At 35.9% G+C, this 23,345-nt stretch overlaps 1 protein-coding gene across 5 annotated transcripts in view; it reads left to right on the top strand.

The window, feature by feature from the left end:
- Positions 1 to 23,345, top strand: part of LOC100743725 (ankyrin repeat and BTB/POZ domain-containing protein BTBD11) — a 33,521-nt gene that overhangs the window by 5,061 nt on the left and 5,115 nt on the right. For 2 of the 5 annotated variants that reach the window (XM_024367408.2, XM_012385790.3), the window contains exons 2-5: positions 4,379 to 4,613; positions 22,022 to 22,226; positions 22,490 to 22,735; positions 22,819 to 23,298. In XM_024367408.2, the coding sequence (XP_024223176.1) occupies positions 4,411 to 4,613; positions 22,022 to 22,226; positions 22,490 to 22,735; positions 22,819 to 23,298 (1,134 nt within the window). In that variant the 5' untranslated portion in view covers positions 4,379 to 4,410. Of the gene's footprint in view, positions 1 to 3,604; positions 3,731 to 4,378; positions 4,614 to 17,422; positions 18,583 to 22,021; positions 22,227 to 22,489; positions 22,736 to 22,818; positions 23,299 to 23,345 lie in introns of those variants that run through there. The other 3 variants (XM_024367411.2, XM_012385784.3, XM_003484867.4) reach the window with 3 other exon arrangements.

The following is a 23,345-nucleotide window of genomic DNA, read 5'->3' as shown; positions in this document are numbered from 1 at the left end:
GGGGGGAGGGCGGACGCGAGACGCTCTGTTCCTGATATGCACGCTTAAGGAAGCACTTTGGGAGCCAGCCAGAGTAATTGCATACAAGGGGCCGTCAAAGCGAGCAACACGAGACCACGCTCTCGTCGAGTCTCGTTTGCGGAAACTTCCAAAAAGTTTTAGGTTTACGCTGTACCATTTGTGCTTCATATTTGCAACATGAATTGATGCTTCTTTTCGTTATTTTTCTTTTTACATCTATTTTCTTCTTTATCCCTTTTTCTTTCCTTCTTTATTAATTTTATAGTATAGAATATTCTATGTTTCCTTTTTTCTTGTTACTCGTAGGTTATATTAAGCTTGGCGGGAAATTTGGAGTATTGTATAGCAATTGGAATGTTACAATATTGTAACGGATTTATGAGAGTTTGTTTACAGTTGTCAAATCCCTTTAGTTTTATTAGAACTAGTAAAGTGGGATATGGTTTGAGCTATGCTGCAGCTATAAAAGTATGTACAAGATTTTAAATAGGGACTAAATTGTTACTTAGGTATCTCGCTTGAAGTTTCTCGACTTCGTTAGTTGATAGAATTTCATTCTATCAAAATAAGAGAATTAATTGAAATAAAATGGCGATATATATAGGCGATAATATAAATAGATAGCAATGAAAGTCCTCACTTTTATAGATATTTTAATGTAATTAGAAGATAATGAGGGAGAAGTTAGTGAATATTCCACCTAATGTACAATCAAACAGAAACTATTTATTGTTCGATATAAACAGCTGAGTTTCACTTGACTAATATATATTTCTTGTACTAATCTCAGAATATCCTAAGCTTTTTAGACTATGAATTACAACTATTTCGGGAATTCTAACAATTCCATCTATACAATTATAAATCTGTTAATAACACGTAGCTGTGAAGCATTATTTATCGTCGATATTATTGACCGATTTAACGAGCTGAAAACTGCGTTCTTCAGTCCACCTTACGCCTACACGATGAAACGAAATGTAATTCGTGCGGTTGGTTAAACAAGATATCGATCCGTGAGTTGCCCCATATGGCTCTATTCATTGAGTTATGGGATCGGTCATGCGGGGAAAATTGCAGTTCTTCAAGGGGTTAATCCAACTACACTGCCAACCTATAGCCATCCACTTATGCAACGGGACACCATCGAACCGCACCCATCGCTGTTTACTCTTGTGCATCGATCCGTTCATGTACTTTGTACGTCCATCAGCTTCTTATGCCTCACTATCTTTCTGCGGAAGTGTTTGACTTAAAGGGATATTTTCACTAGAAAATTTGCTTTTCAGGAAAGTGTTCTAGAAAATTGTTACATCAATTTTTTTTAAACTTTTTGTTTCTAATTGGTCATTTTTCATTGAGCTTGTATAACTTCCAAAAACCACCTGTTTCATGCAGGTCATAACTTCTATTTCTACATTTGCAATAGAATGCTTTTTCTTTCATCATCTAGGTTAGATCATTAGTGCATGCACAAAGTAATCCATTTTTCTGTTGTAACCAATAACAAAGTCATTTGTAAATTCTTTTCTATCGTACAAGAAAACCAATTTACATCATTATAGAAGATTTACAGAATCCATTTTATACCTTCTATATTATATCTTATATAATGATAAATCATAGTTCGTTAAGATCTGTAAAACTTCAAATATCAAGCAAATTCTTAAGATAATTTAGAACTACGGTAAATCGTTATTAGGACATTATAAACTTTAACATCTAAGTGAGCACATCTTATTCAGATTCCGTTGCTAGATATAATAACTATCATCTTTCAATAGAACGTAGATACATGTGTACGTGAACGTCCAACTCAATAATTACCGCAGAAAGTCTGTCATCTATGTGATATCGGGGTCCGAGCACGTTTACGAGTGACTTATTGAAAACCAGTTATCAACTGGACCGCCTCCCGGAACAGATCGCGCTAACATCGGGGTTAAGGGAGGCAACGGTTCGCCACGAAATAGGAAAATTAAAGGCGCACGTGTTACAACATTTTTTTTTCATGATCGTTCATTCGTGACTGCGATCGTTCGCAACTATTAGCGTTCGTCCATAGGAATGTTGCTCTCGCGTGTACAAAACTTGGACGTTCGCTTTTCCATATGTATGTATTTTATATAGGTATAGATTCTAACCTCTATTCTAAATATCATTCATCATTTTGGCTGCATTGGTATGTTTGTTATTAATATTTGAAATGAAAAACATACGCTGAAGGTCGGAGATTCTTTTCAATGAAGTTTTTGATGGTACTGATACCAGTAACTGAGGTTAAATCTCGTATGTAAGTAGTTTAACCTGTTTTGCGTATGATACTCATTCTCTTTGTTTTTTGTTTAATCTGTCTCTATTTTTCCAAAACGTTCTTTGTTTCTTCCTTTCTCTTATTATATCTGATATCCGCTGTCCTTTTTTTTATTGACGTTGGATATCTGGTATCACAAACCAATTGCAAAGTAAATGATATAAATGGAAGAACGTATTATATATTTATAGTCATCTAAGGAAAATGTATAAATGAGATTCCAATTATTTAAATGTATTGCGATATATTAAAGAATATTTAACAGTATAAAATTCATGTTAACTCAAAACATATTATGTACCTATGTGTATAAAATGAACGATTCTTTATAAAGGTACATTCAGAGGTTGTAGTCTAGAGTCTAGGGGAAGTAGTTTTCAGGGTATTCAACTTTCTAATTCGTAAATCATAAATCTCTTTTCCCCTCTTGTCTGTAACTTATACTATCCTAACTCATAGAACCTTCTTCCTCTTTAAATACTAATTAAATCTCCAGTTTCAAAGTTGTTTCAATCCTCATGAAGCTTATAATACTAGAAATCATACTAAAAAATAATTCTCTATTTATATTCTATAAATATTAATTCTTTAAAAATTAAAGAATGTAATTATTTATTTATAACTATAATTATATAATTATACGTATAATCGTATAGTGGATTTCAATCTTTACTTGAGAAATTAGTAGAAAGACTACGTCTATATGCTCCAGAGTTCATAACTTAATTGCGGCCAGTTTTAACAAAAATCACGTAGACACTTGCTAAAACCGCAGTATTTCTACATGTAGAACGTGTTTATTAATTTGTGTATGTTAAAAGCGGCAGACCGGTCTGTCCACCATTGTTGCTACAATTCACCAAATCCATTATTTCACTTTTTTTGTTATCGTTAATGAGTTGCGTATTGCGTAGTGAACGGTTAGCAAGCGATTGACCTCAAATGGAGTTTATAGAACGGTTATTAGTCCGTACAAGGATTGCCAGTTTTGCAATATTACATGCTGGTCAAAGAATATGTACATGTTTTTAAAAAAAATTATTTTTTCATCAATTCCTCTTTATTACGTGCAATCTGATTTTTTATTCACAAATAACATAATTTATTGTAGATAGAGTAATCTTCAATACAAAATATCCAAATAATCTCAAAATAAAAGATCTGCAAACTACATAATCTTCCAGCGCTGTAATAACTACATTCCTAAAAGTTTTCCCCTCATTTGAGAAATATCCTGAATATCCTCTAATTCATTTAATCCTTTTCCAGATCACTCTATAAGCGGACATATTTTCAATGGAGAAAGTTGCAGCAAATTTTCCCGAAAGGCATTGGAACCTCGCGCGAAATGAACGATACGCTCTTCCTATTAACATATTCGGCGTGTTTCCAACGGTAATTAGCGGCACGTTCGCAGCGCGACAACAGACACCGCGCGTATGAACAGAGAAATAATTGTTTCCTCCCGTCAGCGATGCTATCGCGCTGCTAATTATTCTCAGAATCATCCAGACGCTCGTTAATGACCTTCGAGACCGAGAAGAAAGTTTCGCATAATTACTTTCTACCGAAGATTTTCCCGATCGGGAGCAGATTTCTCGCGGCGAATTTCTATACGCGTTCACAAGCTAGCTTTGCTCGCGTTTTTGATAAGAGAAGAATTACTATTATGTTATTATGTTTCATTACCTCATGCAATTGCATTGAAAAGTATACTCAGCGAAAGTATAGTATAATAATCCATTAATTTATAAAATTTATTAAAGATTTATAATATTTTTGCGATTTTATGATTCTGTTGGCACGTAAGAAAAAAGAAATAATTAAATTTAAATTAATAACGATAAAATTGCATTCTGTATCTGCATTATGATATAAAAAAAAATAAATAATATCAGTACCTTATACAATAATAGAATATCCAGTAACTTCCATATTTCTACCAACCTAAATTCTTCTAGAAGAATTTTTCAAGAAAAGTGAAATGTACTAAGATGTTTTTTTTAACAAGAACGTAAAATATTTTTATTTGAAAATTTGTAGGTCTTCCAGTGCAATCCGCAACGGGAGGCACAATGAACGTCGAACGAGCCACGATGGATGGTTGCGGGCAGCAACCGCTGTTTTTGACCGGTACTTCCGGTTCTGGCGGTATATCCAGTCCCCAGCAGCAGACCGTCCAAACCGGTGCGCCTCCAGAACACTATGGGGGACCATTGAGCCTGAGTATCTGCATATCCGATTCCGGTCACGAGATACTGCGACCCAAGCCACGCCGGTGAGTCTTCTTTTATTTTCCATGAACCCAGTCGCCGATCCACCAGCGATCCTCTGTAATCGATATCGATCTTAACGAAGATCTGATTAATGGTCGCGTTCACGGTGATCCGCTAGCCCCGATAAGGATCGATTAAAACCGCCCGGGAATCTTGGAACGTTGACCTCCTCTTCCTACAGCACCAAACTAGATATTGTTCTATGCTACAATAACCATCGTTCTTTTTTTTATACAGCTCTCATAAATATATCTCATATACAAATTAATATTCAAAATTGAGCATTGACAAGGTAAATTATCCATGTATCATCTATTTTTTATGTAGCAGTATTGGATAAAAGCTATTAAATGAAATTGTTATCTAAATGCAGTGATTTTCATTCTTTCAAAGTAGCTACTAAATCACTCGTAAACTTTCATTACTTGACTTATTTGTTACTTTATTAGCTTGATAAAAGGTATCTTGTTCTCACAGATCGTGGATTTTATGTAAATCGAGCAATTTATTATTGTGCACAGTCGGTGATTTTGTTGATGATGATAACGTTCATAACGTTGATAGAGATATTGGCCATCGTTTGAAAGTTATAAGAATCACTTGCCACTTTCTTTTAATCGGTCATTTAGTTAACAATGTATAACTGGCTATCGATGATCTGTAACATGAGCACGGGCTTCTTAAGAACATAGTGGTGAGCCAATATCGATACGGCATCTGAACCTCACGATCTTGGAGAAACGTAAAACGTTCGTCAAAGAAGACAACATTTAATATCGGAAACTTCAGATGGGAGTGACGATAAAACAACTTGAAACATGAAAATATTGTAAATTGATATAATGTAGATTATGAAATTTCTATTGACCTCGATGGCAATATACATATATATAGGGTGCTCTATTTGTACCGTCGGTCAAAATTTACTTAAAAAGTATTAAAATGTATCAAAACAAAATGTTCAATATCCAAGTGTGAGTACGATAATGATTTTGATTCTTTAAGTTCCACTATTTAAAGAAGTTTATTCTCGGAAATCCAGCGAATGATTTTCTTCAATATTTACGAAAGGACCGAGTTCAAGGGCCTTTGTTCTCGGACATAAACTGCAGAATGTTATTTTTTTTCTTTTGGACCGATGTTTAGCGGGATCTCAAAACATCACCGTTAAAAGAAGCCAGTCCACTTGCCGATCCGATTAAGGATCATTAAAATTTACGATGTACGTAATTACGACCGATTCGATTAACGATGTCGAACGAGCATATATTCGTAAGACACACCTCCCCTTTCCCCATCATTTAGTTCCATCGACACCACGCCGCGCACCACGGCTTCGGCCCTTGAAAAATCTGTTCGGCATACAAATAGGCACTGAAATTTAAGGGTTCACGTAATAGGCCCACAAATTCTCAAAGTTCGTTCACCCGGTGTATACACGTAACGGAGCTCGTACGCGGTAACTAACGTCAAATGTAAATAAACCATGTGGATTTTATTTAAGACTCACATAGTGTTCTCTATGTACTAATTGTCAAAATTATTCTGTGGATTTTTCATATCTCAAATTTGAGTTACAATTATCAGAATTATTCTTTATTTCTTGTACATTATGTCTTGTATATCATAGAAAGTATTTTCAATTTGCCGTGAATATTATAAAAATTAAAACTGTATTTAGAAAATTTTTATTTTTTTATACATACAAATATCTCATCACTTTGCTCGTATAAAAATGTTAATCTAATTTTTACCTAGTAAATTACTTTGTTACTTAATCAGTTATTAAGGAAGGGAAAAACGAAACAGATGAAAAAATTTGCGTGATTTTTAAAAGGCAGAATCGTTTCGTGACATGAAGGTTAAAATTTCTAGGTCGGGTGTATTGCTTTGAGATTCTGTGTATGCATGGTTCATTGGTATTCCAGCGCGTTAGCGTGTCGTGTGCACGCTCGGTGATTCGTATGTAAAAGACGGCCCATTGCGGCCTTATCAATATGTATGACACCGAATTATAATCGATAATAATTGCCCATCGATGCGTAACATTAAAATTATCGATTGCGTATCGTATTGCTCTCGATTTTGCCCCGATATCCGGTTAAAAATAGCTTTCAATGTGAAAACGGTCACTGACCTGTTTTGAGATTAGAGTACATTTGAAAAAAGATCTCCCAGTTCCTAGCCACGATTTTCTATAAATTCGAAGCGTGTAGTTATGTTTGACAGTGTTCGAAACTTCTTTAATCACTGTAGCCAAGATTTCAATTACTATGAGATTTACAAACATTATGCATCCCTAAATTACTCGACCATACAAAACTTCTAACCACTCAATCTCGCGACAATTTTATATCCCTACACAATATTCATACTATACAATTTATACTATGTATTCAATTATGAAACATTAATTTAGCGCGTAGTAGCATAGACTACCATAGCTGTAACTATATATGAGGCATACAACAAAGACATTGTACTTTGCAGACGCGTAAGATGGTATAAAGGGACGCGTCTGCGCGTGTGAGTGCGCAAGGTAGTTTAAAAGAAGCTTAAATGACGGACACGTTGTATTTCGAACGAGTCAACGACCGCAAAAAATACGCCAGTCATCTTTCGCTGTAATCGTATATATGTACGAGCATCGTGGAATGCGCAAATGCAATCTCTATGGTATGAGAATGATCATCGTCGGGGATAAGGAGACGAAGTGACGCGTATCCTCTAAGCTTCTTCGAAAGCGCGCGGTATTATTTATTAAATCAACGGGAAGCCCCATGAAACGCACGGTAAACGAGTAGCCCTCGTCTGCTCCTCCCCCCCTCTTCCGCACCCTTACCCTTTCTAACTCCGTGAAAAATCGAAATTTATTTCTGACGTGGTTGATCGATGGCTCGATGCCTCTGTCTCGAGAGTTAAGCCGAGTTTGCATTGTACCTGGTACTCGCGGCAAAAGGAACTGTTCTTTAAACTTACATCTTTTAGGTTAGGAATATCATTCTGTTTCGATGGAGTCTGTGTATGTATATCGAGTGCAACCTCAAAAGAAGGTGATAGATGTTTATTTCAAGTGTTTTAAAAATTGTTTTAAATAATACCTATGGTGCTGATTACCAATGACTACTAGAGCGTCACTGAAAGATTGGAGCTGGTCACAGACGATGACTATTGCGGTCAACGTTAAAATATATGGGGTAATAGTCAAATCATATGTTGAAACTATACTATATCAGTTGAGGTTATGATGTCATTTTCAATCGAATAAGTCTTCAAAGGAATTCGTCTTGAGTAAGCAAGTCGTTTTAATTATTTTAAAATAATGAAAAATATAAAAAATATAAGGTAGTAAAGGTATAGCGGTGAGGTAATCTATACACTTTGGAGTATTATCCTTTGCAGTTCTTTAAAATTTATATACATATATTAGAAACTCAATGGGGAGAAAATAATCCTATCTGTATCTAAATGAATAAGTTAGGATTTACTTAGATTTGTATCTTCGAATGGAAAGTGACCACACAGATGAATAATGTATTAACTTGTAAATGCTAAACGATATTTATCAGGCAGATCTTTTTGTGAGTCCGTTTCGACTGATTTCAAAATCTAAACTTTTATAATAGTTCAGTTTCATAAAAAAACCACTCACCTAAAACATCACATTTTGTCCACTCTAACCAATTAAATTACATCCTGTTTGCTTAAATTGCCATATTTTATCATGTACCGTAAACTTCGCAAACTATTCTTAAACATCGAATACCTTAAATCAACTCGTGGAAGCATTGACGTGCAATTAAGAACGATTTCCCATAAAATAGTCGTGGGGACAAATCGTTGGTGGAGTATCAATGAATCGCGAGACATGAAGTGCACGCGCACGCGAGCAGACGACGAAGATGCGCAAGCGCAAAATATCCCGCGTGTCGAGTCAGGGTTATCGAGGGTTATCGAAGAGAAAGCCCGTTCGTGTAGCTCGTTGCCTGACCGATTTACGGTGACGTGAGTCTCCTCTGGGTCCCGTTCCATTAAAATACACTACTGTCCACGTACAGGATGTAATACAATATATAAGACCCACGTGAAAGATAGATAAGTAATAGAAAAGGTGTTGTAAATTCGTATATTTTAATTTGAGATTTATTATACTTTATTCGTTATATTTTGATATAAATTGCTTTTCGAGTTTTAATACATTAGTATATTGTAATAGTTTGTTTGATAGAAATATTACATTATTAAGAAAAAGATTTTAACCTTAAAAAGTAAGAACCAGTAATATTACACGTATTTACAAACACATATTTATCTGCCTTCTGAGTTTCTTAAGTTACATTATATTATATAACACAATTACATCGTAGCGTTAAACTGTATCACGATCGTGATACGCCTTGTATGTATACGTCGAATGTTTTCCCTAATATTACAGTAAAGCAGCCATTAAAAAGGATAACAATAGGAGAATTGTTCAATTGGAATGGTTTTTGCTATTGTTTAACCTTTTCTCAATTTCTTTCTTCTTTTCCGTTTTCTTATACTTTTTAGTTTTTATTTGTTACTTGTGAAAGTTCAATTAGTTTGAATGTGGGAAATTGAGAATGTGGGATATACTGGTTGCTGGAATATATGAGAATTACATTACGTTTTTAGGCTGTCTGGTTGAACATCATAATTTTAAGATATTATTAGAATCATGTTCTATTTTTTATATGTATATATATAAACTATGGTTTAAATTAGGATATAGCATCTATTCAAAATTACATAGATGAAAAATGTTAACATAAACCAATAATGAAAGATATAAGTAGCACATAAAAGTAGTAGAAATAAATAATACCAGAGACGAACAGTAGTAGAAACATAGACAAGACTGACGAAAGATGTATATACAGACATAGTTATCTAATAGCGTTATAGCAGGTTTCTTCCTTATCACGATTTCTAACAATTAAATATCAAACAAAGTTTAAGGTTCGATATCCACATATTAATTTAAAACTTTGAAAAAGAAAATTTAATGTGTTCCAATTTAATAAGACAAAATCAACCCAGTTTTGTCGACGGATGGTTACGATCAGCCACGCTGTAAGGGAAGAGGAAGGAAGGGAAAGGAGAGAGGCCGTTAACCTAAATATCTCGACCAGATCTGACTAAGCATCGGTGCACATCCTCTCACGCGCGTTATTATCGCGATCACCCGGTTCCCAGATAATGTTTCCCCTCTCGGCACGTTTTCCTCTACTTTCAGATAACTAATTAAACAAGTCCGCAACTCTCCTTTCACACGATCGCGCGAAATTCTTCAGAAAATTTCTATTTCGTCGTCCAACATTAGAACGGAAGAATGGGGGGGGGGCGAGGATAGTTTAGGTTAGGTGTACAGGAATAGTTCTTTCACGAAAGCGGCGAAAAGCTATCCGCCGATTGAGCGACGTGATCTCTTGATTAGATGATGAACGAAAGGAAGGTGAAAGATGAAAAGTGAGAGCCAATGAGAGAAAGAGAGGGGAAGGGGAGGAGAGAAATGTCTATCCTTGTTTCTCAGTGAATCGAATAAAAGTGGAAAGTGTATTGTTATTCTTATTAGAATAAGAACTTGTCAGGAAATCGATTAAGTGTGTTAAACTCAGCCACGTGAAGGTTAGGTTTTTTGCGTATGAGATGTCGTTTCACCAAGGTTTGATTATCATTTATTATATTTTGTTCCATCGTCAATTGTTATCGCCTTATGTTAATCGCTTATTAATCTCATACCGTTTCAGTTTAAGCTTTAGGTTAATATTTCTGTTAGTAAAGTACAATGTGTAGTATCTAAAGAGGCTGCTGCAATAAGGAGGCAACTTCACAATCCTGTGATTTGAGTAAATAAATAGAGCAAGTAGAGCAAAGATGATCTAGAAATCAAGCATATTTTGCTTATCGCATCAGGCGCTACGGCTAATTCAATGTTTGTATATATTGAAATTTCTGCTCTGATTCGGTCGTATCCGCATATCTATTCTCCACTTGAGACTGAAGTGTATAGCACTTTTTTTCAATCCCCTCGAACACGTGTCCTTCCGTTTTGAACAGCGTTGATCCGCTCGGATCTGTGTCACTTCACTTCGAACAGCTAGGATTCCGGCTTCAAACAAGTTCGACTTGTAGCATTCTATTTGCAGCAACTTAAATTTACGCCAACCGATTCTGATCGTGTGTTCCGCTAATATGAAAAATAAATGACAAAATACAAGACATCTATAGGTTACCTTGCTTCTCTTTTGAACCTTTTTCCTTTCTTTCGGGATCGGTAACATCTTAGTTACTCATCTCAGCTCGGTAGGTCAAGCGTGTATCTTCTGTGGTCTTCCTGCTTCATTCACTTTCTTCACATAATCTCACTGGTAAGTATTATCTTTAAAAACATACTATTATTACTAAACAATATAATATTCATTGTTCATCTTGTTATTTAGTTGACCATGAGAAAAATTTGCTAAAGTTATAGTTGTATCTAGATGGAGAATCTTTTCTTAGACGATACCTTTTAATATTACAAACATAACTTAACTGGTCATTCCACAAGGGTGTAATTTCTTCCTTCCTTTTATACCATTCCGTAATACGAAAAAGAAAATTAACAGTACTTCTGTACCAACTTTAAAAAGTTAAATGCGTAGATATATACATATCTACATCAGTTTCAGTTAATCTGGAGCAAAATTTCCGCCATTCCAGAGTACATTCCGGAACTCGAGGAATACCATTTTATTGCCCATACCGTGTTACAATTAAGCACGTATATTCACAAATAGCATGGAATAAATAATGCACAATAATAACCATATCATTGAAAAATCATTTCCACATTCTTCGGCATTCAATAAAAAATATCAAACATTTAATGTTTACGTGCTTTATATAAAATCGTGTTTCGGTAAAACTGTTTCGACTAACTTGGAAAATGACAAAATCTATTTCCTGTGGCTTCTGCTCATTCTGCTCAAACACGAAATGAAACATTCAGTAGGTAACTATGAGGTTGATGGAGGGTTTTTATTTGTCCAGAACCGGTATGATTGAAATGTAATTTTACACACTTGTTCATTGGCCCCTGAGATCTGTGTTAAGAGTTCATTTTAGCGGTGCTTCGAGTGGTTTGTGAAGGTTTTATAAGATTTTCAGTTGATCGAATAAGTGATGATTTTTATGAAATAAAATAACATCGATATAATATTTGGTTGGTTATCATTAAGGAATACGAATACAGTAGCAAACGCAATATATTATGAATAACGGCGAACTGACTTTCATTTTCAATACAGTTTGGCTAAAAGTTACCTAACAACGAAAAATAAAAACACGATGGACCACTATCATGGATAAAATACATGAACTACCTAATTTCCTAAAAGTTGTTAGTATTATTAATCAATAGTTGTAATAAACTACACCAATCAATCTCTTCAGCGAAATAACTAGTTTCATGAATTACTTGCATGAGTTGGTCACATAAGATACCTATCTAGTGCATTTATATGTAGTAACAGTAGATTAATTCTGTACTGAATCTTACTTTCATCATCATTTGTAGTTAAAAAAAAGCATTTATTACAGGATGTATGTCTATTAAAATTTTCTTTGATACAGCACTATACGTTTCAAGTTTCTGACTTCTGTTTTAGAACACCATACGTTGTAGAGCGTTTAATTGGAAGATGATGACCTTAGCCCTCGGTTAAATGAAAGAATGAGTCAGGCTTAATTCATAATTACTGAATGAATGAGTCAAGTTTCAGAAGAACGTGGGCTTTGTATTAGATTTTAGTTCCTTTGTTGCATCCACGAAAATATAAATTTATATAAAAATTCGTAGTCAAAGGAAATAAATTATTTGTAAACAAAAATCTTTCCAATTTGACTCAAGGCAATTTATTCTCGATCAGTAGAAATTTTCTCATTTTCATTGGAAACTCGAAACTGCAAAATTCATTCCTGTCTCGTTATAATACGTAGTATACTATAATTTTATAGAGTGGTCCATTTATTATACAAAGTAGGTAACTAGAATAATTTCTAACACAAACGTTGCGTAAGCATGATGCAATGACAATTTTTGTTACAATTATAAATTACAACGTATGGTGCCACTAGAGGAAGGCACGGTTCGGTAATTAATTTAATATCCTCCGGTTGGAATGGTTGTCGCCCTTGACACCGGAGTTTCGCCAGATGAGCACGGACAATATACGCCTTGAACTCTTCCTTTACAAAACCTTTCTTGTGGAGGGCACGTTATATTATAGATTAAAGACTTCCGCCGTTGTTTGCGTGCGTTCTCGGAAAGGATGTATCAGCCACGAATAAAGTGATGGGCCCAAACGTGCCGTTTGTTCATTGAAGGGGTATTCAGGGAACCGATAATTCAGATAAATTTAATTGGCCTTTAATTAGCGGCTCAGGCGATATGGAGGAGAAAGATGGCGTTGTTTCACTGCGACGAAAGTGAATTTATGAATGAAGAGTCATACAGTTCTCCCTCTGGAATGTAACAGTGACGTTGAAGAAGAGAAGATGAATTGAAAAGATGGTTTTGTGAGATCTTCTTCTCTTTCCTGCTTCTTCTATGCCTATCTTGGAATTCTTATTTAATCAGTTAATGAAGATTTAAGTTGATTATTAAATTAAGTACATGTCAAGTTCCTTTTTGCATTTCTGGTTCATTAGAAAATTTTGTTCAAATTGGCAGTTTAAAGGAAGAGATTAAAACATATATTTTCCAACAATATAACGAACAAATGGATCTATTTGTAATAAATCGCGATGCATTATTAGATAAAAAGAAATCATTGTCTGAATTAATATACCGCGAATTGAAAGGTGATATCGTATACATTTTCCAAACACGGAATTAACTTTAGGTTTAATAATAATACCGCGTACACAGCCTATGTTCGCGTACACGTAGAATGCAGTTCATAAAGGGGGGAAAAAACGAAGACCGGTTTGTCTAGGGAGTAAAATTACCTTATGACTTTCACGCGAATTTATCACGGGCGTATTTCAACGGGAACAACGCTATTCGTGATCAATTAGAACGTTTTATTATCTATACTGGGCGTTATTGTTTCTTCAATAACGACAAATTAATATTTTTATACTCTCCATTTTACTTATTTTTTTCATCTGAGTTGCACTTTATTATTTCTTGAGCAATTTCCTAGTTTAAGAAATATATAGATCTGTGCTTGTTCAATCATTTCTTTTTTAAATATAAAACACTAAAAATTTCTTGTAACTTTGTTTAGGCAATTTATAGACAATTTTTAGAGATTAAAAATCAAATACAAAATGGTTTTAGAATAAATAAAAAAGAAAGGTATTTGAAAATCATAGTATTCTCTGATAAAAGTATATCTAAAAGAATTTTGGTCTACGCTAATTATACTTGGAAAACACCTGAGAATCTTCCTTGACATTGTTTAAGGTACCGGAAACTGTTAACATTATCCGGTTGCTTTCTTCCATTATGTATTTTCTTCTTCATTTCGTGACCTCCAAAGCATAAATTATATTATGTGCATCGTTTAAATTCATTTTGGAATTGTTATGTTTTTTTTCCATCATTTATTTTTCTAATTTATATCTATACGTTTCCTTCTATACGATGTTGCATTGTTTGTCTCGTATTGTTTTAAGGGCCATAAAACTTATAATTGGAGCAGCTGCTTCATCAAAGCTTTCTGCCCTAACGTGTCTTAATTAACTTGAATTCGTTGAACTCCGTCATCCCGGGGTTCCGAGCATGATCTTATGTCTCAATTCTTCACCATTTATCTACGTATGAGCGAAAACAATTTCAAACTTTATATATAAATTCGATAAAAATAGAATAATTTTTCATACAACGCTACATTTACAAAAGTAGAACCGTTCATGAAACGTTTCTATCTCCTTTCATTCACGCACCATTCCGTTGCTATGTTTCCTAACATGACCAGTTAACAGTTTACGCCCTTCAATCGCGATAAACGCGGTTTTTGCATAGAGAAGGGATCGGCCGAGTGCGATGAAAGGATCGAAAACAAGTAACGTATACAAGAATCGTCACGGGATGTGGTTAGGGCGATTCGAGTACACGGTCATAGGAAGTAGGATGGTCGGCGGAAATTCTCCCCCGAAACAAACGTAGCAAACTCAAACGCTTCGTCTGCATATGTATACAGTAGTATGCATGTATATACATATGCAACACGTACTATATGGTGGGGCTTCTAAAGACACTGTTCGTTTGCACTCTCCCGTTTCCTACGCTCTCTGTCCGGTGAAAAGAGCATAACAGTTTACAAGTGGCAGCCAGCACTTAACCATGCCACGGAGCGGGACAAGAAACTAGCGCCGCGTGCGTGATAGCCGATCGCGAATTAAAGTGGAACGCTCAGCGTTTAATCTTGTTCTATTGCGAGACGTTTTGTAGAGAACTCTACGCATTCGTGTCCGCTGTTGTCATTCTCACCGTTACAGTTTCAATTGTAACATCTATTCAATTGTACAGTTACAGTTGCTCTTATTCTTTCGTAATTGTCATTTTGCTCACTTTTAATAGCTTCTTGCGATATATAATATTGTGCCTTAAGAGGACGGATTGAACATTCGAAAGTGCAAAAGAGTTCGACATGCAATTGTTGCTCGATGTTGTAATCGTCGTTTGATTGTGCAGTCGTGAAGGTTATTGTGATTTGTGAATGAAAGAGAAGGCGTGAAGTGAAAAGATGCGATCGATGAAAGTGTAAAGTGATTTAGTGTGGAATTGTCCCTTATCGTTTCTGTTGAATCATAATCTTCTTGGGTTTTGATTAATTGTCATATCGTAAATGTTTCAAGTAAGCACGGTCTGGTACGACATATGACCGTTTAAAAAACAAAGTGATTTTTCTTATTCATAACATTTTTGCGTATTTAAAATAAAGTATCGTGTTATTTTTTTTTTTTAGTAAAGTATTTTATTTTTAATATATGTATATTTGTCAAATTACTATAAATATGACTAGAGTGATACGCAACATTCCTCTAGATTGCAAGTCGTGATTGATTCTAGACTGGATTTAAATTTAAATCTGCAATTGAAAGTAAATCCTATTAATATTGAATTTTCTTAAAAACAATCAATTTATCGAATCAGCTAGTTTACCAACCATGAATTTTTCTCCTAAAACATAACATCTTACAGTTAGTATCTGTAGCTGCGCGTAAGTCATTAAATTTTATTTATCTTTAACTTTTTCAAACAGTATTCTCAAGACATGCATAATCCAAATGACTGAACAATTTTATGAAATCGCATAATAAGTGAACAACTTCACAATCAAGCGAGGTAGAGAAATAGGTTCATACAAAGTATAAAATGATCTTTATAAAGTAATCTGCGGATGAGCTCTAATAGGTTGGTGGACGTTGCTAGAAATTGGAGATATTTCATTTGGAATCAATTTTCCACGGAGCAGAACGGTGAAAGTCTGGAGCGCGAATGCGCGTAATTGGTCTCTTATATTCTATGTTTGGCATTCTGGCGAGCATTTCGTACAATTTCTCACGAATTCTTGGATAACGAAATTTCTGCCGGTCAGAAATGGGCTTACCTTCAAATAAACGCCAGTCTCTCTTGCGAATCGCGTTCTGTATGGAAGACTTTAGTAAACTGTTGAGGATTTGAATATTGTTTGAGCAATTATTTAACTTCTGATTATTATTCGGTTGATATTTTCAAGAATTATACGAGTTTTAACATTATGGTTATCGTAAGCATTCTGAATATCTTTCAGAATTGTTTGAACATTATTTAATATCAGTCGAGTACCTTACAACCCTTTTCTACCATTGTATTCTATCTTAACCTAAAAAAGAAAGTACTAAAATTTGAGACAATTTTTACAATCATCGTTTCACCGTTCTGTCCCATCAAACATCTTCTAACCTTAACCTAAAAAGGAAGACAACCAAGAATTCTCCGCATAATTTGAATTACCGCTCCCTTCATACAGAAACATAAATCATATCACGGAAACGTGCAAAGGTGACATTTATTGTCAATGCCTGTCCCCCATTACTGAAAAAAAGTAAAGAACACGCAAAGAGAAAAAGAAGGAAAAAGAAAGAAAGGAAGACGTTCTCACGCGATAAACGTCGAAGCTCCCGCTTTCGTGATACTGTTACGTGGTGCCCGGGGGGTAAAGAAGCAACGAAAGGAAAGTGATACGGGAGCCGTGCTCTATTCGCCGACATTGCGGACCGCGGAGGAAGTGCACGCGTTTCACCTGCTGATCCCGGTCGCCGCAGACCATAGTGTTTTCAGTCGCGTGCCGGAACGAGGACAGGTCAAAAACCACGCAAAACCACGCTGATAATTCTTAGTGATTCGCTGTTACTTAAACGCGATTTACTTCATTAATAGATTATGGATGATTAGACAAATTTATATTCCGGTAATTATGCAATTTAGTGGCAATTTCCCAATTGCGTTCTCAATTACTAAACGGCAATTGTGATTTTTGTTTGTGATTTTCTGAATGGATTATGGAGCATTTTGTAATTTGAAGTTGCCTGTGATATCTGTGAACAGAGGTGACTTAAATTGCATTATAAAATAATCTGTAGTTGATTGCAAAATTTATTGGAGTACTCTTTTGACTTGTACCAAGAAATATCGCATTATCGTAAGTCAATTCAAATTATTTAATCAAGGTACATACGTGCATCGCTATAATAAAGTTAAAATCAGTGAAGTTCATTAATATAAAATCATTTATTCAAAACCGTTCATTAATAAAATATAAAATCGATCGAAATTCGTGGGTCTAAAAAGATCAGTGAACTTTTTCAATGATATAACATCACAAAAGCGACTCTCCCAGTTCACGTCTGCAAAAAATTATCTCCTCCCACTCGCTGTACTCAAAGAACCCAAGAAACCCATGAATCCCCCATGAATCAGCGTCTGTTACCAACAAATTACTCAGCAAATTCTCGCTCCCTCCGCATCGAGGAAAGCATTTCATCATCCTGATAACCAGAATCATTCGCCGAATAACCAACAAAAAGCAGGCAGTCAGCGGACATCCTCTCAGATACCGACCACTCGACTACTGTATACTTAGAATACCCCGTTTCCGGTTACAAACTATTCCCTTGATACATCTGTCCGACTTAATTTTTCCCCCATCGCACAACCAAACCAAGGAACTCGACGACGAAATGCATTTACGTGAAAGCATCGGATGACATGCCATTGACGGAACGAAGATCATGCAACAAGAAGGATTGCAAATGCGTGATATGTCGTGAACTGACCAACTACAGGATGCCTGGTAACCTAGAGGCTCCACCTCGTCGCGAGGGCGTCAACTTCATCCTGCGTCGCGCCCTGCCTTTTACTAATAAATCACCGTCTAAAGAATGGTTAAATATAGGTAATAATATACCCAATTCTGGTGACCCTAAAGATGCTACCGCGATGGAAGAAATTAATCACAGGGAAGAAATGGAGGGTACGATGATACCGGTAACCGGCTGTAACACCAAAAAGGGTGACAAGGAGATAGCTCATAAGACTGTGATCTACTTCGGTGATACGAATCAGAGACCAAATCACAGATTCAACGGTAAGGAATCTCCAGCTCAATTAACGAACAAAGGCGAGTTAAAAATAATGGAGTCGAAGAAGGAAGAGCAAGTTGCTGATGGTCTAGAGGACGAAAGGTGTGGTGGAAAGGGACAAAACGAGAGGCAACGGTCCACGGCGAGTCTGGTAGAGGAAGAGGACGTCAAGGTCACGCACGAAATCGTGGTGAACGTCAGCCCTAGCAGGGAGGACGTGCTGAAGATCGAGGAGGATGAAAGCCAGGTCGAGGATTATTGGTCCTTGCCGGGGGACAACACCGGGTTCAAGGCAGACTGGAGCTTCGTTCAACAGTGGCGCCTGAGGGGGTAAATCAAGCGAGCATTGCGTTTACCATGACGATGAAAAATGAGCATGTTACTCGTGAGGCCCGCATATGGAATTCGCGTAACCGCTTGGCGGTTCGGTCTTCGTCGTATTTAACGGTTTTTGCGGAAACTTACAAGTGGTCGCGGGAAATGGATTGTGAGGTTTGATGGACGACACACGGTCGGTGTTTCGCTCATGGTCCATTGGATGAAATGAAGTTATGATGGAAAAGTTTAAATTATCCGATCAGTTTGAGTATTTTTATGAGAAGCTTCGACAAATTTTGTATGTTAGTTTTAGATAAATTCCAAGTTTGTATAAGTTTCCATCGATAGTTGAATTTTCAGATTTTAGAAAGGCAATTATTACTCGAACTTCCTTTCATCTCATTCATTTGCAATGGTTTTTTGCCTTTGGAAATTTATAAACAGCTAATAAGATTCACTAACGCGATACGAAGTTAACTAACAATAAGAAACGCAAAAAATTGAAAATATTTCAGACTACAACCTGGTAGATTATTTAAAATCTTTTTTTTTTTTAATCGTAGTTAAATAAAAACGTATAATTGAGACATCCATAGGTGGAACAGATGCTTTGTATGTAGAAATTGGTTGCTGAGGTAAAACTAGTTATAATAGAGCTTAGAGATCGGTATAATAAAACATTTTAACAACAGGTATAAAAAACACAATTTAGCAGTATTAACAATTTTAATTGCATCGCTATGTACAAATAAATTATTTGTATAAAATAAATTAATCGAAATACGCATGTGCTATAGATAGAAAAAATGTCCGTGATAACTGCAATGATCTTTTAAATAGAAATCATTATGGTTATAGCTTTTGTCAGTTATCACGTTTTTTTAACCTATTTTGATCGAATACCCGACTCTAAAAGAACAAATTATTCTCACCGGGCATAATTGGGTAAGCCCCTGTGAATGAAACGTTTATCAGCTGCAGCGCTCCTCCTCGCGACTATCTGTAATTGCATTAAGGGCGCGTTTCCACTGGTCCGCATGAAACACGCGCATGCGGGAACAGTTCAAGTAAAAAGCAGGTGCATGATTCGGAGGCTTGCACGTACCACGAATATTAATTTATATCGAGTGAGTCACGCGATTTAAACATACGAAGATCACAGGAAAAGGCACGATAAGTATATCTTTATTAGTCGCTTTCATTGTAGTATCACTTTGTAAGACTAAAAATAACTGAAATATTATTTGTTGAACTACGCTTGCTATATTATTTGCAAATTCGTTCCGGAGATGAAATATTTATTTTGTAACTTCAATGGTGGGATGGTGGCGTAATTTGAAGATTAAATAAGTATAATTTCCATCGGCTTTTTCCTGTTAGGAGGGTAGACTAGTTTGCTTGATGATGAGCATTAGACGGGAAGAAAAGGGATATTATATCCAAACGTGGAAGCTTACTGTCATTATATAATACAAGTTTTATTTTTCTTTGATTTTGTTATCATTAATTGTACACGAGTTCTACTGAAGATTGTGTTACTGATTTAGGGAAACAGAGGGTGTGTTTATATCATTCGTTAACGGTATTAAGTACAATTTTAATTTCAGAGGAAATGGTAAATAAAAGTGTGAAACTTGTTTCACCAGAACATTACTCTTCTAGGTCAGTTAGTATCTTTGAAATTAGTACACTGTGCAGCTAACATTTACTTTTATATTTAATATAGTATACACAAATAGTATAAAAAGGTTAGAATACTGCATACCTAAGTTAGTTTGAAATCTGCACAAATTTCACAATAAAACTTAACAATCAATCCTCGTACCTTGCACCATTAACCCTTTATATACATTGATTTACTAGTAGAAACCAGCCGATGTCGATTTGTCTCCTCTCCCCTGCATCACAGCTACATCAACATTATTCAACCGGCAATGTATATAATTTCCTAGAAAATTTCCATTAATCAAGTCACTTTTACTTAATGTTAATCCATTAAATCTTTATCCATGTGGCTCTTGAACTAAAGGTTGGAATTTACCCTTTTTCAACGACTTCAAACTCAACGTCAAAATACACACCTGTACGTACGATGGAAACGCGACCTAATGGGAAACACGCAAGCTCCGTCGCTTACGCAGAAACCGGCTCGTACGATTAATTACAGGCCCGGGAGGATCGCCAAGAAGACGACCGTAGATTTTTGGAACGCGATACTTTTCTCTGAATTCGAAACAAATCGAATTTATTTCCGAGTCGGGTCGTTTGCTCATCGAGAAAGAATTTGAAGCGCGTGGACGCCCTACGCGACCAACAATAGCGAGAAACAAAGAGGTCACAATCGAGATACACGAAACACATGTGGACCATGATCTACCTTTCCCGAAACTTATCGAGCACGTGAATCTCTTGCTATTTTCGTACGGCTACAAATATTGTTAATTTGTACGCTTGAACCGTGCTCATGTGTCCATTCGTGATTCGTTCGCATGCAATCCTAGGTTATATAATATTAGGGCAATACCGGGCATAAAAAAATCAACAAATATGTAAGAAACAACATTATCGACCGCTTTTATCGATCGAGCGCTACACGAACCAATTTCCGTGAATAGAGAGCGCTTTTAATGAATCAATGAAATAGATGGGGTTAACGATTAGGCTGTGTAAACAATTATGTATCATGCAATTTACGAATGAAAGTATTATATATCATTGTATATACATATTGTATATAAAATATTCCTTTAATCCTAATATAGAACAAAAACAACAAACCTCAAATAATTAAAAGCATACGATAAGCGATAAATATCATTCATCACGATATTACATCAGAATACATAAATTATTACATATATTTCGATGCAGTGATCTTTCATAATATTCTATTATATTTATCTCTCCAATCTCTGATGAAGACATTGAATATTTTTGTTGCTCCATAGATTCTGAGTTCATTCGAGAACGTGATTTCTTTCAAAGCTAAATCGTTCTAACGGAATACGCGGTAACCAAGTATTTTTTCAATGTTCTTGCTTTTTCAAGGCGCAGTGGAAAAGAAAGATCGAACTGGCACGGGCTTCGCTGGATTATAATTATTTGGCGGGCAATTAACGAGAAACTTGCCTAACAGGATATCGAATAACGTGGCCCCCCGTATATGCTCTACACGCGCAGCTAATGTGTAGTAATAGTAGACTTTATAGAACAGTAGTTTATTTGATTATATCAATGTAGATAATCATATAATTTAATATTTTTTGGTTAATTAGTTAAATTATTTAATTATGAATTCTTTTGGGAAGGAATATCCACTTCTTCGAAAAGATAGTATATGAATTAATTTACGTATAAATTACGGATATTTATGCATTTATGGAAAATTTTCAAAATTTAAATCTGCTAAATTTATTTCAAAAATTTGAAATGATCTAAAAATTTTTTATAGACCGGCCGGTGGCAGTGGACGAGAATTGTACTGTCCTCCATACTCGAAGGACTTCACGGAAAGTTCTCCAAAAAACGGTGTTCATAATATGGTTCACATGGTGGCAGAAAGGGACACAGACAGCGTTGCTCCAACGCCAACGCCTCAACATCCCCATCACTCTCAACACTACCATCTTAGTTTACATGAAATTCGCGCGCTTCAGGTATTTTAATATCCTTTTTGCAATCTGAGTATTTTTTAATTCATCCATCCATTCATTAGTGTTGTGATAGTGATATGAACATGGTATTCGACTTTCCATTCTCATTCTCAAGAACTTAATCATTATACAATTCTAAAGATATTAATACTCCAACAATCTACTCCTTATTCCTTATATTCCTTCTTCACCATCCATCATCATCTCACGATATATTATCATGATGTTGAAGAGCAAACGCTATAAAATATGAACATCTTTTGTAGAGGCGACCAGAATGTACCGGTAATAGTTCATCAGATGAAAATCGATCGTCAGGACATGCAAGCATGTCGGACACAGGTGGCCACACGAGTAGCAGTTCACCACCGCATCGTCATCATAGGGCACACAGTCCACAGCAGCTGAACTCTGTGCCAGAAGACGATCGTTTATCGGCCTCGGTTACTCAGAGAAATGGCAGGAATAGATCTGGACAGAATCGTAATAGACACAGAGCTACACCCGCTAAGGTGTGCTTTTTGCAATAACATAGAAATCCATTGTTGATAAAAATCATTAGCTTAAATTTCTTTTTCCAATAACTATATTGTAGTTACAGGTGCCATGGTCAGGTTCTGGCTTAGAAGATATCAAACTAGCAATTCAGCAGCTTACTATGCGTTCCCATAAATCGTCTTCCACCTACTCCTCCTTGAGCGGATCCGAGAGTTCAGAACCAGCTGTAAGGAGACTGATGAGACACTCCAGCCTAGAAACCATAAATACCAACGTAACCAGTGCTGACGAGTTCGTCTGGGTAGACTCTCATAATCGGCTGGTAGAGTTACAGCAATTACCATGGACGCACCACGACGTCCTTCGCGTGTTGCAAAATGGTCGCACTAGAGAACACATGGAGCAAGTCTCTATGGAAACGATACCGCGTCTCTCTTACCTGCTGCAACGGGCGCTGGTTAGAATCGGTCGAGAAACTCAGAGACTGGCTAAACCTGTTGGTCTATGCAGTAAACACGAGGTATACAGCGCATTCAAAATCGTGCTTTGTCCGGCCTTAGCAGATTCTTGTACCAAGGTACGTGAAATAAAACACGTGATTCGTTGATGTGATAATTAAAGATG

This window comes from Bombus impatiens, unplaced genomic scaffold, assembly GCF_000188095.3.
Source record: "Bombus impatiens unplaced genomic scaffold, BIMP_2.2 scf_0023, whole genome shotgun sequence".
In the NCBI taxonomy this organism is placed as follows: domain Eukaryota; kingdom Metazoa; phylum Arthropoda; class Insecta; order Hymenoptera; family Apidae; genus Bombus; species Bombus impatiens.
Note: the sequence above shows the minus strand (reverse complement) of the source record. Positions and strands in the feature narration are given on the sequence as shown.